Genomic DNA, 16,195 nt, shown 5'->3' on the forward strand with positions numbered 1-16,195 from the left:
AGACCCGCCTCCCTTCCTTCCCTCGTACCAGCGTCTATGCGAGAACACACGGCGGGCCTCCTGAGCGCAGGCGTGCTCACATGTGACCGGCCTCCCCCAGTAAAAGGCTTCCCCAGAGACGCCTGGCACAACGCACTGCTGCCCCCTCACCTCCACACCCAGACCCTGCCCGAGTCCCAGCCAGGGTCCCCCAGGCCCTCGGCCACAGCGCCACACCCCTCAGCTTAGGAGGTGGCTGGTGGGGAGTCAGCACAGGCAGCCGGGCTCCAGCTGCTGCCTGTGGCCTCACTGTGTCGCTGGCTCTATGATTCAGCCCCAGCAGGGCCTGCCCCTGGGCCACACCCTGCCCCCTACCTCCCCACCTGCCAGGGAAGCCAGGCTGTGAGCACCCACTTGGGCCTAAACACACAAAATACCACGTGCGGGCGCGCACATACAGTGCAATTGAAACTTCGTGGCCCATGTGCAGAAGTCGGTCTTTTGTGGAAGGGCCGATATTTTGTGGAAGAGCCACACTCAAGGGGCCAAAAAGCCGCATGTGGCTCGCGAGCCACGGTTTGCCAAGCCGCAGTTTGCCGACCACTGGCCTAAACAGTCAGAAATAAGCATAGAGGTGGCAGGAGCACAACATACATGCAGCGAGAACAGACACATACATGCGCACCTGTGCCGCCCACCTGGCCACACACCCATCATCTAGCACCTGTGGCCTGAAGACAGGACAAGCAGGAGGGGGGACTGTGGCTGCTGGAAGTCCTGGAAGCCAAATGCTCAAGGGGAGAGCTGCCTGGGGCAGAGGGGAGGCTCGGGTTATGGGCTGGGGCTGGGGTCCCAGGGCACAGGATGTGAGCCAGAGGAGAGGAAGGAAGGGCAGAAATGGTACCTGCCTTGGGGGCTGCAGGGTAGTGGACAGGAACAGAGCTCCCTCCTACCAGCAGGGCTGACTTCTGGAATCTTCCACAATGTCCTGGCCCCTCCCTGCCCAAGGCCTCCCCACACCCCAATTCAATGCAGCCCAGGGAGCAGCTCCCCACCCCCCCCACCCCACCCCCACCACCCCACACCCCCCCCCCTCCTGGCCCGAACCTAGTCTCATCACCCAGTTCCTCCTTCCCGCTGCCTCCGGCCCTGCGGCTGAGGGTGGAGCCTGGGGTCCCACTGCCGGACCTTCAGTGGACGTGGAGCCAGGGTGCAAAACCATGTGTTTATTTTTATTAGAAATGTTCTTGGTATAAAAAACAATCATGCGCTACACATGTCATCAATAACCACCACCAAACACTCAGGCACTGAACTCCGTGTCATCGGCAGGAGGGGCAGGCGGGCAGGCGGGCAGGCCGCGCAGCGGGCGCGGGGGCAGGCGGGCAGGCTGCGGGCCACGGACACACAGAGGCCACCAGGAGACGCAGCACTTCGCAACAGACTCAGGATTTGTTTTTGTTTGGCTTTTTTGTGTTTTGATTTTTTTTCCCTTTTTTCTCTTTTGTGACATGGAAGATTTAGTGACTTGGGAGAAGGTGGCAGGGAGGGGAGAGCAGAGGCTGGTCATAAATGAAGGTGGGAGGACAGGCAAGGAAAATGCACGAGAGGGGAGGCCCGGGAGGAGCACAGAAAAAATCAGGAGAGGCCTGGAGACGAGCTCATGAGCGAGAGACGCAGAGGCAGGAGGAAGATCGGGGAAGCAGAGCAACGGATGGAGACGGACAGCAGAGATAAGAGAAAATAAAGAGGATGGAGACAGACGGAGAAGGTCGCCCCTGGGACAGGCAGAGACCGAGGGACCGGCACCGGGGCCCCTGTGATTGGGGGCTAGGAGGGCCCTGGTCCAAGACAGGCTCCTGGAGTGGCAGAAGCGGCCCAGCCCCCGGCCCTCCTCCTGGCGCCCACCCGGCTTGCCCAGGCTACCCAGCAGGGACCGCTGGGGCTCTGCTGTCCTCAGCACCAAGCCACATCCGCGGGTGTCCACGGGCAGGCAGGACATCAGCTGGGCCCCGGAGTGGCCCTGGCTCGACGCACCATCACGAGGGTCTCGGGTCCTCCTCCTCCTCCGGTTCGGCTCTGGCAGCCTCGCTAGAGTGCGTGGTTGGTGTAGGTGACGTAGGTCTGTTTGGTGGCCAGCACTGGAAGGAGAGACCGGGGTACGCAGGAGGCAGAGGCTAGCTCCTTCACACCGCCCGCCACGCCGGCACTGCCCTGCCAGGGCCTCCAGTCCAGACCCCAGCGCAGAGCAGTCCACCTCCCCGGCCTGGCCTCCAACTCCCTGCCCTGGGCCGCCTGCAGCTCCTCCTCCCTCCTTCACACCTTCGCTTGGGCTGGGCTTCCTGCTGGGAGTGCCTGCCCTCTCACCTGTTGCTCTAGGTGTGACCCCTCTTTGGGCGCTCCCTCCCAACCCCCCCTTCCCCCCCTCCCCCCCGTGAGGATCTCCCCCGGGAGCCCCTGCCACCTCCAGACTCCACCACACTTTAAAAGAATCACTTTTGCCCTAACTGGTTTTGCTCAGTGGATAGAGCGTCAGCCTGCAGACTGAAAGGTCCCAGGTTCGATTCCGGTCAAGGGCATGTACCCTGGTTGCAGGCACATCCCCAGTAGGTGTGCAGGAGGCAGCTGATCGATGTTTCTCTCTCATCGATGTTTCTAACTCTCTATCCTTCTCCCTTCCTCTCTAAAAAATCAATTAAATATATTTTTTAAAAAATAAAAGAAAAGAATCACTTTTATCTGTGATATAATTGTATATTTTTAAAGCCCCGTTGACCCTTAACACGTGTTTGAACTTCAAGGGTCCACTAATATTCAGCTGGCTTTCTTGCTTTCGTCTTGTTTTGTTTTGAGTAAATACCCGGTGTTTTCAATCCGTGGCTGGGAGTGTGCGGATGCGGGGAACCTGCTGTACGCCCTGGTCCTCAGCAGTGTATGTGGGGGCGGAGCACCTGCTGGGCTGGTGCCCACGGAGGTCCTGGACCAAGCCCCCGAGGATGCCCAGGGGCAACTTAAGTTTTGGGGGGTCAAAGTTATAGATATATTTTTCGACTGCACAGGCATTGGCACCCCAAAGCCCCTGCTATTCAAAGGTCAACCACATCATCAAGGGAAGTTTTCAGAAGCCCCACCGCACATTCTGGAAGAGCTCAGGCCAACAATATACGGGGGCTGGCAGCGGACAGGACGCGAGTGGAGCAGGGACAGAGGAATAAATAATGCAGCCAGAGCAGGCCCTGGCTGAGCTAGGCATTGAGGCATCTGACTGGCTCAGCCTCTCCCCACGTTCAAGGGAAGGGGAAGTTCTTAGTTCCCCTCGGCTCTCCATGTAGCCACCCTCCCTATTTCTGGGTGCCCCTGTCTCGCCTCAGCCTTGGCCTCCCTTATCTGCACCCATCACTCTGGCCCTCGCTCGCCCACCCCGGGCCCCAGAGGGGGCCCCATATCTGCGTAGCTCCCATTTCCTGGCCACATCAGGCGACAGCGGGCGACATCAGCTGTCTCGGCAACGTGAGCGCTCCCCCAGGGCTGGCCTCACAGCAGCCAGTGAGGAGCTGAGGCCCGAGGGGTGGGCTGGCCAGGTCCTTGGTTTTGTCCTGTCCTGCCAGTGTTCAGGGTCTCCCTCCGTCGCCTGGGGACACCCAGAGGACAGCAATCAAGGGCAGAACTGCCGCCTGGGGAAGGAGGCTGCGTGGGAGAAAACGACGGTATCGCTTGTCATAAAGCTGCCCTGACCCGCAGCAGGCCCCTGTCACCAGGAAAGGAGGCACCCCAGCAGGTGCAGCCATGCGTCTGGCCTGGAGAAGAGGACACGGGGGGCAGCGGTGTGGTGGGCTGCACACTGTCCCCTCGATCCTCTCTCCCATTTTTGTTGGGCTCCCAACTGCCAAAGTCAAGGACTGCATCGCCAGCCTCCCTTGCAGCAAAGCGTGGCCCTGCATGACGACATTCCTGCTGACAGGTGAGCGGAAGGGCTGTGTGCACCTTCCACGTCATTTGATTAAAATCGGTTGTTTCCCCCGGACCTCCTCTCTTTTGCCTCCACGGGCGGAACCGACAGGGAAAGCCACCAGCCTCAGCCATGAGGACAAGAACAGCCCTCCCAGAGCCGATGGAGCAACAAGATGGAAGGAGCCTGGGCCCCGCTCCTGCCGCCACCAGGTACTATTATATCATGTCAGACAGAAACAAACATTGTCTGACTGAGCCACTCTGCTCGGGGGCCTTTTTGTCACAGCAGTGTAACTGGAAGCCGCTGATACAGGCAGGATCGCTGAGTCCCACTCTCAGGGGTCCACTGAGTGTGGGAAGAACCGGTGTTGGGGCGGGGTGAGCAGAGGGGCTCACCGGGGACCAGTGGGGGGCCCGAGGATCGGCTGAAGGAGGAACTTTCTCCTGGCCAGAGCTGAGTGGAGCGGGTGCCCTTCGGTGGTGGTTGGGCTCCCTGTCAGCAGAAATGTGAGAGCAGAAGATGAACGATCCCTAGGCTGAGCCCCAGGGCGTTTCAAGTTTTAGGTGCCACCCAGACAGGTGCTAAGGGAAGGAAACGGTGCCCATGGCATCCAGGAAGAGGATAAGAACACGCCACAGCACCTTCTAGGTTACAAAGAATCCCCACCTTCCCCTGTGAAACGTCCACCCCGCTCCAGGGAGGGCCATGGGATGAGTCCGTTTCATTGGAGCCCAATCCAGGGGGGGCCTCGGTGGGTGCCCCTGGGGAAGGGAGCTGAGGGACTAGAGGCTGGAGCCCCGACATGGCCGCACTGCTGAGAGGGAGGTGGTGGGGGGACTAGCAGATCAGCAATCCTGAGACAGCCTCCAACTCCTCTGGGACCCCAGCTGCTCCTTTCCTGACCTGCTAGGCCTGTTTCCCCGCCTGTAACACAGAGCGGAGGCCGTGTTTGCCGAGGCTCCTTTTCCTGAGGGGAACCCCCACCCCCCCATCTCCACCCCACCCTGTCCCTCACCAGCAAAAAAGAGCCGCAGCCAGCTCTGATCAGCCCTGCAGGCCAGCTGGTGAGAACCGGCTCCCCAGGGCTCCGTCACCCTCGGGGTGAACTGAGAAAATTGTTTCCGAAACTGCACGCTGCCAGCAGCTCCGGCTCCCAGGGGAGGAGAACCCAGCAGCAGCAGCACCATCTCCACCGGCTGCAGGGAAACGGGAGCCTGAGGCAGCTGACGGCCGAGGGGGGTGCGGGAGGGGCGGTGAAAGTGGCCGGGAGCTGAGGGACAGGCGGGCCCCTGTTGTCCCTCTAAGACCAGAGCTGTCTCTAGCAGAAAAGCCAGCCCATGGCTTCCAGAACCTGGAAGTGCATTCAGCCCTCAGTTACAAGCCAGGGACCCAAGTCCTTCGGCGGAGCCTCAGTTTCACCATCAGGAAAATGGGAGCAATGATCTGCCCAGGAGGGTCCCCCAGGAGCTAACTGTGAGGAACAAAAGGAAGAGTCTGGCCAGGACTCGGGAAACTTGGGGGCCAATCCTACCCTGACCAGTACGGGGACCTCAGCACCTGCCATGTGGCCCTTCCCACACACCAAGCCTCTGGGAGCCTCGATTCCCTCGCCTGTGAAATGGGATGACACCCTTAGTGGCTCAGCTGCAGGGTGGATGGAAATACTCTGAAACCTTGCAATATGATGGGCTAAGGGGCAGGGCTGAAATCACTACAGCGATGAGGGGGGAGGGGGAGGAGAGGAACCCCCAGGCCATCCTCGGGGTCGGGGAAGGGACAAGGGTGTGGGGGACGAGCGTGTGGGCAGAGGCCCGGAGCCCATCCAGCCCGTGCTGGAGACAGACTGCTGGTGGCTGCTGGTCTACAGGCTCCGCCGCCTCTGATAACAGTTAGCTGGGCAGTGGCGGCCGGAGCTGACAGCCCCATTGCCACCCCCATGTCTCCGCACCCAATCTGCCTGCAATCAGCCCTGAATTATTTATTCTATTGTTTGTTTAAAGATACGTGGCCTGCCAGCGACAGCGTGAAAAATGTCCCTGCTCCACAGGAGTGACACCTCCCCACTCCTGCTCACAGGCTGCTGTCAGCTGTCCCCGGAATTAATCGCCCGGCTCCTGCCCGACCCGCATGGCCCCCGTTGTCACCGAGCTGAGAGACAGGGGGGCGAAGGGGGGGCCTCTGGCCTCACTGCGGGGTGGGGTGAGTGGGCAGCTCTCATCCTTCCCTTGCAGGGAGCAGGAAGCTGGAAGCAAGGTCTTCCCTTGCCCACCCTCCTTGTTGGGGGGATGGAGGGGGGTGACTGTCCCTGCGCCCAGGTGACCAGCTGAGCAGAGGCAGAGGTGTGATCAGCTCTCCGTGAAGCCTGCCTGCCCTCTGTGGCCCCTAGGATGTCACACACCATGAGTGCCACCCTCCGGGCGGGCTGAGCCCCACTCTCCCAGGAGCCCTGGAGCAGAGCAGGGCATGGCCGGGAGGGAGGGGCTCGGGAATGAGGGGCAGGGAGCAGGCAGGGGCTCTTCTTGGACAGGAGGGCCAGGTGAGGGGCTGCATTGGGTAGACACAGAAAGCCAGAGGGGGGCAGTTCTGAGGACACTCCGCCCTCCCCCTCTCCGCGTGGGGGCCCCGGAGCAATGAAAGCACCTCCCGGGCTGCAGGTGCAGGAACACTGGCCTCTGGGAGGAGCGGGACTGGCGAGAACCAGTCATTTGGTAGAGGTGGATGGCGACCAAGCAGGGGTGCTTCAGAGCGGGGTACACTACTCTGCAGAGAGTGGGGACCCCAGAGACAGGGAGGCCATATAAAGTGAGGGTCATGGGGCCAGCCAGCCACCACCTAGCTGTGTGACTTCAGGAAAGTTACTCACCCTCTCTGAGCCTCAGCTGGGATCAAACCTCCAGCCCTAACCAGGCCTCACAGGACTGCTGTGAAGTTCACAAGAGAAAAATCCTGCGTGTGGGCAGGGATGTGGGCCGGTGCTGAGAACGGAGGGACGACACTCCACCCGGAGCCCCAGGCAGGGCCTGTGAGAAGCACTGCCCCAGCCCAGACACACGGGAGGGGAATCTGTTTCCCCTGAGCTACCCGCGTCCCTCCTGCTGCCCTCGACGCTGCCCCCTCTGGCCTCCTGAGTGCCAGAGGAGGAACAGAGCGCTCACTCCCGGTCCCACCAGGACCTGATGTCCCCCAAGACTTCAAGGGAGTGGGAGGCGGGAGGAGCGGCCACTTCACAGGGCGTCCAGGGAGGGGCCAAGGTCTGCGGTGGCGGGGTGACCACAGTGACCCCTCGACACTCCGACCCTAAGCAAGGCCCATGGAGGCCCCGCCCCACAAGTTGAGGCTGTCCCAGGAGACAGCAGGCAGCGGGGATAGTGGGAGGTCAGGGCCGGCCGCCACCTGCTGGCTTGTGACCTGGGTCGTCCCTCTCTCCTCCTCTGTATTACACAGATGACAAAATATCTGTCTTTCAAGATGGCTGTGGGGATGAACACTGGTACCTGATAGGTGTAGCACACAGGGCTCCGGAGACGGTCACCGCTGTTACTGGCCCCGGGGCCTAACCTGTCCCTCCGCGGCCCTGCCCCCTGGCCTTCTCCCACCTCGTCTCCCCATACAGGGCTGGCTGCGGGGACCAGGGCAGCTGGCAAAGAGGGTGCCCTGCTCCCTCCCACACACATGCCTTACCAGCCTGAAGGACCTGTCCCACCCGCCGGCCCTTGGGCCTGTTCCCAGACTCTACGTTCTCTGCCTCCTTCCCTCCCCTGAGCCCTCAAAGGACCCTCTGCAGCTGAGGTGCCTGCACAACCCCGAGGGCACCTGCTCCCTGAGAACGTTGGCCTCTGGAGGCCCCTGCCCCACCCACACCCCACCTACCCATCAGGGCCCATGTCCCGAGGCCCCATCTCTAGGGCCCTGCTAGAAGGTGGTGGGGCTGGTGCCAGGGCCATGGCCCCCCGGTTCCCAAAGGGACAGGGATCAGGGGCCGTCTACACCACCTGACTCCCGAGAGATGAAGGTCACAGGGCAGAGAAATGGGGGCCTCACATCACAGTGTGTGAATCAGGCCCCCATGGCCTCCCTCGGGGAGGGGGGGGGGGGGAGGCAGAGATCCCTGGAAGGGCAAGGACAGGGTGGGCATGGGCTGGGGCCTGGGGGTCCTCTCGGCTCCCAGGACTGGCAGGCAGGGCGGAGGGTACTAACCTGCAGCCTGGGGTTCTCCGGGACCCCTACATGACCTGGCTGGGGGCAGGGTGGGGGGCTGGCCCTCCCCAGGAAGGGGGCGGGGCCTGGGCAGGTCCAGAGGGAGAAGGGCAGGGCCAGGCACTCACCGGGGGCCTCGAGGTTCTCGCAGAGTTCAGACTTGGCCTCCCCGTTGGGCCGGAAGCTGCCCTTCTGCGTGAACTTGTTGGACATGGTGGCGGCGGTGACCACGGCTTTGAGGCTGCGCTTGCGCTTGGGCACGTTCTGCTCCGGGTGGAAGAGGATGATGTAGACCTTGGGCATGTAGAGCATCCCCAGGGACACCGAGGCGCTCAGGCTCACCGACACCGTCAGCGTGGTCGTCTGGATGTACAGCTGGGGCGGGCGGGGAGGCGTCAGCGCGGCTCGCCCCGACCTCGCCCTGACCCCCGCCCTCCCCAGAGGCAGACGCAGCGGGGACAGACTGGATCGGAGGGAGCATGGAGGAGAGCCGGACTTCAGACCAGAAGCCCTGGATTCGAGTCCTGACCACGTCCGTCCTCCTGCCTCCGTGTCCTCACGTGAAATGCAGGCCTGGTGATTACAGTCCTGCACGCACCTGGCAGGGCTGTGAGGATAGACGGGGCCACGGTAACAGCCCAGCCGGGAGCTCGGGGAAGTGTCCCCACTGTCATGTGCTGTTTGGAGGGGCCGCCCTGAGGAGGGGCCGCCCGCCGTCGGGACCACAGCTGACCCTCCTCAGGAGGGTGCCCAGCCCCTCAGCCAGGCCCCCCATGCAGCGGCTGCCCCCACGGGCCACCCTGTGCAGAGCAGCCACTGGCACGGAGCCGCAGCGCCAGCGCGACGCGCAGGGCAGCACAGTCGAAGCTCATTTCACGCTCGCTCACCAGCACTAACAGTGACAGATGTTTGGCGAAATGAAAGCCCCATTAATTTGGGTGCCGGGTAGTCCATTCTTCACTAGTGGGGCCTTCCAGGCAGGCCTGACGACTCCCACCGCCCCCAGCGGGGATCCCCTCCCCGCCTGCTCCCTCCGGGTCCCCCAGGCCCAGCCGCCCCTCTGGCCGCCCACAGTCAGGGGAGGCCCCGGCTGTGGCCCCCAGGTCTGGCCTGGGCGTCCTGCTCCCTAAATCTGCTGTTTCTGGGCCTGGGCCCCTCCCTCACCTGGGGCCTGGCTGACATGCCAGCTCTTCCAGGAACCTTTCCCTGGCCCCAGCTCTACCCAATCCCCTGACACCCTTCATTCCTTGTACCTGACCCAGCAGTGGACATCACGGGTCTGGGTTTGCTTCCTGAGGTCCCCAGAGCCCTGGCCTCATCCGGGAGCCCTGGGGGCACATCTTCTGTTCTCATGTCCTCTCCACCTCCTGCCCGGCTCCATAAACACCTCGAGCCCTGAGTCTAAAGGCCTTCCTTCCAGCCTTCCCCCGCGGAGAGAGCTGAGTGACCCTGGGGAGCCTCATCCCTCTCCGGCCCTCGATGCTCTCATCAGTGCAATGGGGTGAAAGCGCCTGCCTCACCCAGACCACGAGGCTCCTCCCCAGCGCAGCTGTGAAGCCGCATGAAACCTGCAGCACGTGTGAGGATGGAAAGATGGGTCCAAGATAACAGCGTGTACAACATGCTGCCTCACTGCCCACTGATCCCCGGGAGCACACACCCTGCAGACAGCCCGCCCTTCCCGTCCTCACATGCAACCCACACTCTCAGCCACGCACAGAGCTGTCTCCCAGCGTGGGGGCGGGGAGGTGGTGACAGGCCAGTGGGAGGGGCCTCGTGGCCACAGGGAGGAAGGGGGACAGGCTCCAGAGACTCACAGGAGCTCCTTGGAGGAACAGTGGAGGCCCGGGAGTCAAGAACAGGCCTGTCTTCCCCACTGGACTGGGGGTGCCCTGGGGACAGGGTGCCCTGGGGACGGGGCATGTCTCTCTCATTACATGGGGGTTCCCTAAGGGAGGGGCTATCTCTCCTTTCACACTGGGGGTTCTTGGGAACAGGAATGGGTTCTAGGTCAGACATCCATCTTAGGCCCTTTGCCCCCACCTTGTTATGGGGTAACAGTGGGCCCATATGGAGTTGGTGGCCAGGGTAGAGGCCCCCTCTCTGGGCAGAGTGAGCCCTGCAGTGGACAGACCTGTGGTGGGGCCAGGGGTCTAGGCCCCAGATCCCACCCTGCCCTGCCCCAGTGTGGCTGCTGAGCCCCCTAACCCGAGCGGAGTCGGCAGCATGGCAGGTGGCCTGGGCAGCCACGCCTGCGCCGATGCTTGGCTTAATGCCTGCGGCCCCCGTCTTGAATCCTAATAAGTTTTGAACAAGGGCCCCTCGTTCTCATTTTGCTCGGGGCCCTGGAAACTGGAGCCAGCCCTGAGCTCAATGAGCTCAGGACGGACTTCCAAGCCCCGGAGCCTCTCTGCAAACAAAATACAAGGAGGGGTGTAAAGCGAGGAAAGCAACACCCATCTGCTGGCCGGCCCTCCCAGCCTGGGCCCTGGGGGCTCCTCTCGCCATCCCAGGCTGGGGTGGCTGCTATGTGCACAGCACAAGTGGGGCCAGGCACCCCCAGGCCCCTCCTTGCCCCAGGGTCTGGGATTCCCACCCCGCACAGCTCGGGCACTGCTCTGAGCCCCCGTGTGGAGGCGCACGCTGTCACCTGGAGGCAGTGGCACGTTGACCCCAGCAGAGAAGCAGTGGTCTCTACAACCTCTAGAACCAGCGGGCACTCCCACGGAGACGGCCCTGGCACAGAGGCAGGTCTTAAAGCCAGGCAGAGTGAGAGGCCCGTCTTTCCCATCCACACGTGCCCCAGCCCAGAGGGTCTGAGCGGCCCCATTCCCGCTCCCCCTTGGCCAGGCCCTCGCTCCGCTCGCTCCTCCTCTAAGGAAGCAGGAATCCCGAAGCCTCCCAAGTCAGTGCCCTCCGCGGGAAGGAGGCTGTCAGGCTGGGGCTGGTGGGGGAGGGCGGAGTCACCTTGGGGTGGGCAAAGGGCACAGAGAGGAGCTACTTGGCTGTGGGCGGTGGGTTTCCTGTTTTGTATGATGGGTGGTGGGTACAGCATGTGAGGGGCCTGGTGGGGGGCACCGGGGAGTTCTGCCCGCTCTGCACTTCTGCCCAGACTGACCCTGTGGCCACTGGGACCCTCAGCACCTGTTCACCAGACGAACTTCTCCACATTCTGGCCGCCTCCGCAGCCGCGTCCTGGCCAAGCCTGGCTGAGCAGTAACCCCACAGGCACAGAAGCTCTGGTCGGCTCGGTAATGCGGCCGGCTGCGTGGTAAGTCCTGGAAATCCAGGCTAATGCTGGGAAATCCAGCCGCCGGCTCACCAGAGCGGCACAGCGCGGCTCCACGCCACCCGCACCCGCACCCGCACCCGCACCCGCACCCTGGGCGAGCAGGCGCAGCAGAGCACCTGCAAATTGGTTTGCACACCTGCATGCCCACAAACACAAACACCTGTGCGCTCCTGCGTCTCTGCATTCACACACACCTGAACTCACAACCACACACTTCCTGACGCAGACACACCTGGGTCACACACACGCGCCCTTCAGGAACCTGGTGCACAGTCGGTGTGCACATACACAAAGATGCATTTACACATCTGCGCACACACCTGACCACACACGTCACCTGCACACTCCACTTACCCTCACACATTTGCACATAATCTACATACACACACCAGCAGCAATGAACCCCTGGGCGCACACACTGCTTCTCCCACTCCCTGGGCACGCACATGCACACACATGCACACACGTGCATGCACATGGCAGCGAGGCCTGCAGCTCCCGGAGGCGTTTTGTAGCTGCCACCTGACAGCGCATAGGCGGCCCCAGGGTGTCTGCGCTCTCAGAAGCCTGGTGGTCTGAACCCACAGGACTGGGGAGCTCATCTCCTCACCCCTCCTCATGCAGAAGCCCAGGGGAGGGGTGCAGCCCAGGCCCCACGCCATCAGGGGCCGAGCTGGGGACTGTGGGCACACACTGTGGGAAGCCAGCCTACTGGGTGACCTGGGGCAAGGCCCTCCCCTCTCTGGGCCTCAGAACAGACCCTCTCAGAGGCTCCTTGCATAATCAGTGCTGAGGGGAGCCTCCTAAAAAGGGAGAGGCGGGGGGCGCTGGGGGGGAGGAGGTCACCGGAGAGATGGTGGTATTATCGAGGTAATTCCCCCGGCTGCCAGCTTCCTGGAGTGTGGGGTGCCACCCCCTCCCCGCAACCCCGCTGGCTTTGTGGGGCTCCCTAGTGTGCAGGGCATGGGCCACCGCCTGCACCTGCCCTCATCACGGAGGGCCTCCCGCAGGCCTGGTGGGAGCTGGAGACCTGGCTCTCAGCACGAGTGAGGCCTGGTGGCTGCGCCGGCTCTGGAGCACCTGGTGCCAGGCCTGGTCTCAGACCTCAGGGCATTCACTACCAGCCCCAAGGTCTGCTACTTGGAACCCCAGCCCGCGGGCCACCCCTGGAAGACAGGCCACAGCCTTCCCTGGGCCTGGCCCCGGCATCGGAGTGGAGCTGTTGGAGAAGAGGACGCCCTAGGCAGAGAAGGTTCCCAGAGCTGCAGGGGGCCATGGCAGGCTGGGGGCTCCTGAGTTAGAGTAGGGTCATGTCCAGCTGTGCCACCCCTGGCTGTGTGACCTCGGACAAGTCACTCTGCCTCTCTGTGCCTCCATGTCCTCGTGTATGAATGGGGTGGGGATATCTATCCTCACCTGCGGTTGTGGGGTGAGCCAATCAGTAGGTAAGGCACCTGGCAGATGACAAGCACCCGCCTGCCAGGCCTTTGGTGGCAGCCGCACTGAAGCCATGCCCTCCCCGGGCTGACACCAGGCTCACAGCCCTAATGCCATCCACGGGCTGACGACCCTCCAGTCATGTCCGGCCTGGCCCTTGCCCCCGAGCTCCAGGCTCATCTATTCAGCCGTTGGGCATCGAACGGGCACCCCAAACAGCACGTCCAAAGGACCCCGATGTCCGTCCACATTGGCTCCTTATCATCTCCCCCACTCAGCGCACAACACCCTCCCTTCCCAGCCTCACACCAAAAGCCACGGAGTCATCCTTAACTCCCTTCTGTGTCTCCCACCCACATGCACCCATCAGAGACAGGCCAGCCCCCTCCTGCCCCCGCCAGACACAGCCAGAAGCCCGACTCCCCGCCAGCCTGCTTGCAGCCCCTGTCGGGATTATTCCATAACCTCCTCCTGGGAGCCCTGGTCCCGGCTCCCCTCCTCCGGGCCCCACCCAGCAGCCAGCGGGATCCTTTTAACCCTACGCAGCAACGCCTCCCTCCCACTCACACCCCACAGCAGCTCCCTTCTCACTCACAGCAAAAGCCAACGGCCTTCCCACTGGGTCCCATGCCATCCGCCCTGTGCCCACCACCCTCCTCAGTCCCAGACCCGCACAGCGGGTCACTGCGTCTGCGCCATCACGCCGTGTGGTTGTTACAACGCCTGTAGGGTGAGGAGAAGGATCACGCCCTAATGCACGGATGAAGAAACTGAGGCAGAGGCCAGCGGGCTTGCCTAGGACCCTACAGTTAGACACAGAGCTCCGACCAGGAGCTGGGATCTGGGGTCCCCAAGATCTTCCATGTCTCTGGCCTCTGATTCACTGACACCCAACTCTTCAGGATAATCCCCCAGTGCTGTGCTGGGACCTGGGCAGAGTCCACGGGGCCTGGGGGTGGGTCCAGGATGGCCTACAGAGCCAGCAGGAGGCGCAGGAGGGAAGGGCCCTGGGCTGACGCTGCCAGGCCGGCTCCTGGGCCGCAGAGCAGCTTGGGGCTGGGAGAGGGGAAAGGTGCCTGACCCACCTCCCACCTCAGGGGCCCAGGGGGCCTGTGAGGGCAGGGACAGGGTGGGCGGAGGAGGAAGGAGAGAGGGATGGACAGAAAGGACGGTGGGCTGAGTGGAGAGGGAGGTGAGGGGCCGTCTAGAAAAGAATGAAGAATGGAAGACGGTGCAGCCCTCCAGGCTGAGAGAGGAGAGAGAGGAAGAGGAGAGAAACGAGGAAAGGGGGGAGAGAAAGAGAGGAGGCGGGAGAGGCAGGGGTGGAGAGACGAGGAAAGAGGAGGAGGCTAGAAAAAGGAAGGAGAGAGAGGAGGGGAGAGATGAGACAGAGAAAAGGGAGAGGAGCCGGGAAAAGAGAAAGGGAGGGAGGGGGGAAAGCCCAGGGCCTGGAGAAAAAACTCACAATGAAGAGGGAAGACACGGTAAAGCGTGAAAAATGCACTTCCAAGCCGGTGGAGGCTGCCCCTACTCGGCCCTCACCCCCACCCCACCCTCCAGCCCCCACTCACCTTGTCCGCCGACTGCGAGGTGCCAAAGAAGATGGGGATGAAGGCCAGCCAGACGATGCAGGTGGTGTACATGGTGAAGCCGATGGGCTTGGCCTCGTTGAAGGTCTCGGGCACGCCGCGCGTCTTGATGGCGTACACCGTGCACGTGACCATGAGCAGCATGCTGTAGCCCAGCAGGCAGATGAGCGACAGGTCCGAGATGTCGCACTTGAGCACCCCCCGGGCGAAGCGGGGGTCCAGCGTCCGCTGGTCCTGGAAGTCCACCACCGAGTGGGAGGGGTCCACCACGAACCACACGCAGATGCCCAGCAGCTGCAGGGAGATGAGGCTGAAGGTGATGGCCAGCTGCGAGGCGGGGCTGATGAACCGCGGGGCGCTGACCGACCGTTTGCCTTGCTCGAAGATGCGGTAGATGCGGTTGGTCTTGGTGAGCAGGGCTGCGTAGCTGATGCTCATGCCAAGCCCCAGGAAGATGCGGCGCAGCGAGCAGGTGCCCAGGTCGGGCTCCGCGATCATGAGGAAGGTGGTGGCGTAGCACAGGAAGATGCCCGCCAGCAGCACGTAGCTCAGCTCGCGGCCCGAGGCCTTGACGATGGGCGTGTCGTTGTAGCGCATGAAGGTGACCACCACGAAGAGCGTGGCCGCGATGCCCACGATGGCCAGGAAGAGGGGCAGCACTGCCCAGGGCGAGGCCCACTCCAGCTTGATGATGGGGATGGGCCGGCAGCCCGTGCGGTTCTCGGTGGGCCGCATGTCGTAGGGGCACGTCTTGCAGGTGTAGCGGTCCACCTGGTACTGGTACCCAGTGCAGGGCTCGCAGTGCCAGCAGCAGGGCATGCCCTTCACTGTCTTCTTCCGCTCCCCCGGCTGGCAGGGCAGGCTGCAGATGGAGCGGGGCAGCTGCTGCCCACTCCCCGGCCACAGCATCCGCTCCATCTGGCAACAACAGCGAGGAGGAGTGGGCCTCAGGATGTGCCCCAGTGCCCCGGACCACCCCACGGCTGGCACCCTGTAGCCCCACACCTGAATCACCCACTTAGTTGGCTACAAATCCAGTTGCCCAGGCCCTCTAGACCTGCTGAATCCAACAGCTGGATTGAAACAAGCTCCCCTGATTCAGACACACTGGCCTATGAGAAATCCTGTTCGAGTCCAAAACTCCAGGGTTGTGGGGGGGACAGCAGAGAGCAGCCTAGAGCAAGCATGTGAAACTCGCGGACTACAGGCCGCATGTGGCCCCCAACAAATATTTTTGTGGCCCAGCCAATATAACAGTATGTAAGAAACATTTTAATAAAAATCCCATAACTTAATTTTTACAATATCCTGTTACACATAACTAGAGGCCCAGTGCACGAAATTCGTGCACAGATAGGGTCCCTAGGCCTGGCCAGTGATTAGGGCCAATCGGGGTCTTCTGGCTGCTGTGCAGGACCTTCCTTTGTTCCTCACCGCCCCCTGGTGGATAGCGCACATCATAGCGAGCAGTCGAACTCCCAAGGGGACAATTTGCATATTAGCCTTTTATTATATAGGATTATTAATAACAAACTACAATGTTCACTAATTACTGATTACTATAATTGTGTTGCATTCGTTTCCCTTACACACCTTACACACAGGCTCACCATTTCTCTCCACTAATACTAGCAGCGAATATTTTAGCAGCCAATGGCCACGTCATTAGTCTTGGACTGTCTTGTTTGGTGTGTACAACAGGAAATATTTCACTTTTGGAGAACTAGGAAAATAGGTTTGTTTGCATTA

The 16,195-nt window shown here is 62.0% G+C and overlaps 1 protein-coding gene across 2 annotated transcripts in view; it reads right to left on the bottom strand.

The window, feature by feature from the left end:
* Positions 1-1,190: 1,190 nt before the first annotated feature.
* Positions 1,191-16,195, bottom strand: part of GRM4 (glutamate metabotropic receptor 4) — a 98,759-nt gene continuing 83,754 nt past the window's right edge. The window contains exons 8-10 of one of the 2 annotated variants that reach the window (XM_081094735.1): positions 14,429-15,364; positions 8,257-8,392; positions 1,191-2,120 (exon numbers count right to left, since the gene is read on the bottom strand). In XM_081094735.1, coding sequence (XP_080950861.1) covers positions 2,071-2,120; positions 8,257-8,392; positions 14,429-15,364 — 1,122 coding nt within the window. In that variant the 3' untranslated portion in view covers positions 1,191-2,070. Of the gene's footprint in view, positions 2,121-8,256; positions 8,504-14,428; positions 15,365-16,195 lie in introns of both variants that reach the window. The other variant, XM_081094734.1, reaches the window with a different exon arrangement.

This window comes from Myotis nattereri (assembly GCF_964212035.1).
Source record: "Myotis nattereri genome assembly, chromosome: 6".
Taxonomy (NCBI): domain Eukaryota; kingdom Metazoa; phylum Chordata; class Mammalia; order Chiroptera; family Vespertilionidae; genus Myotis; species Myotis nattereri.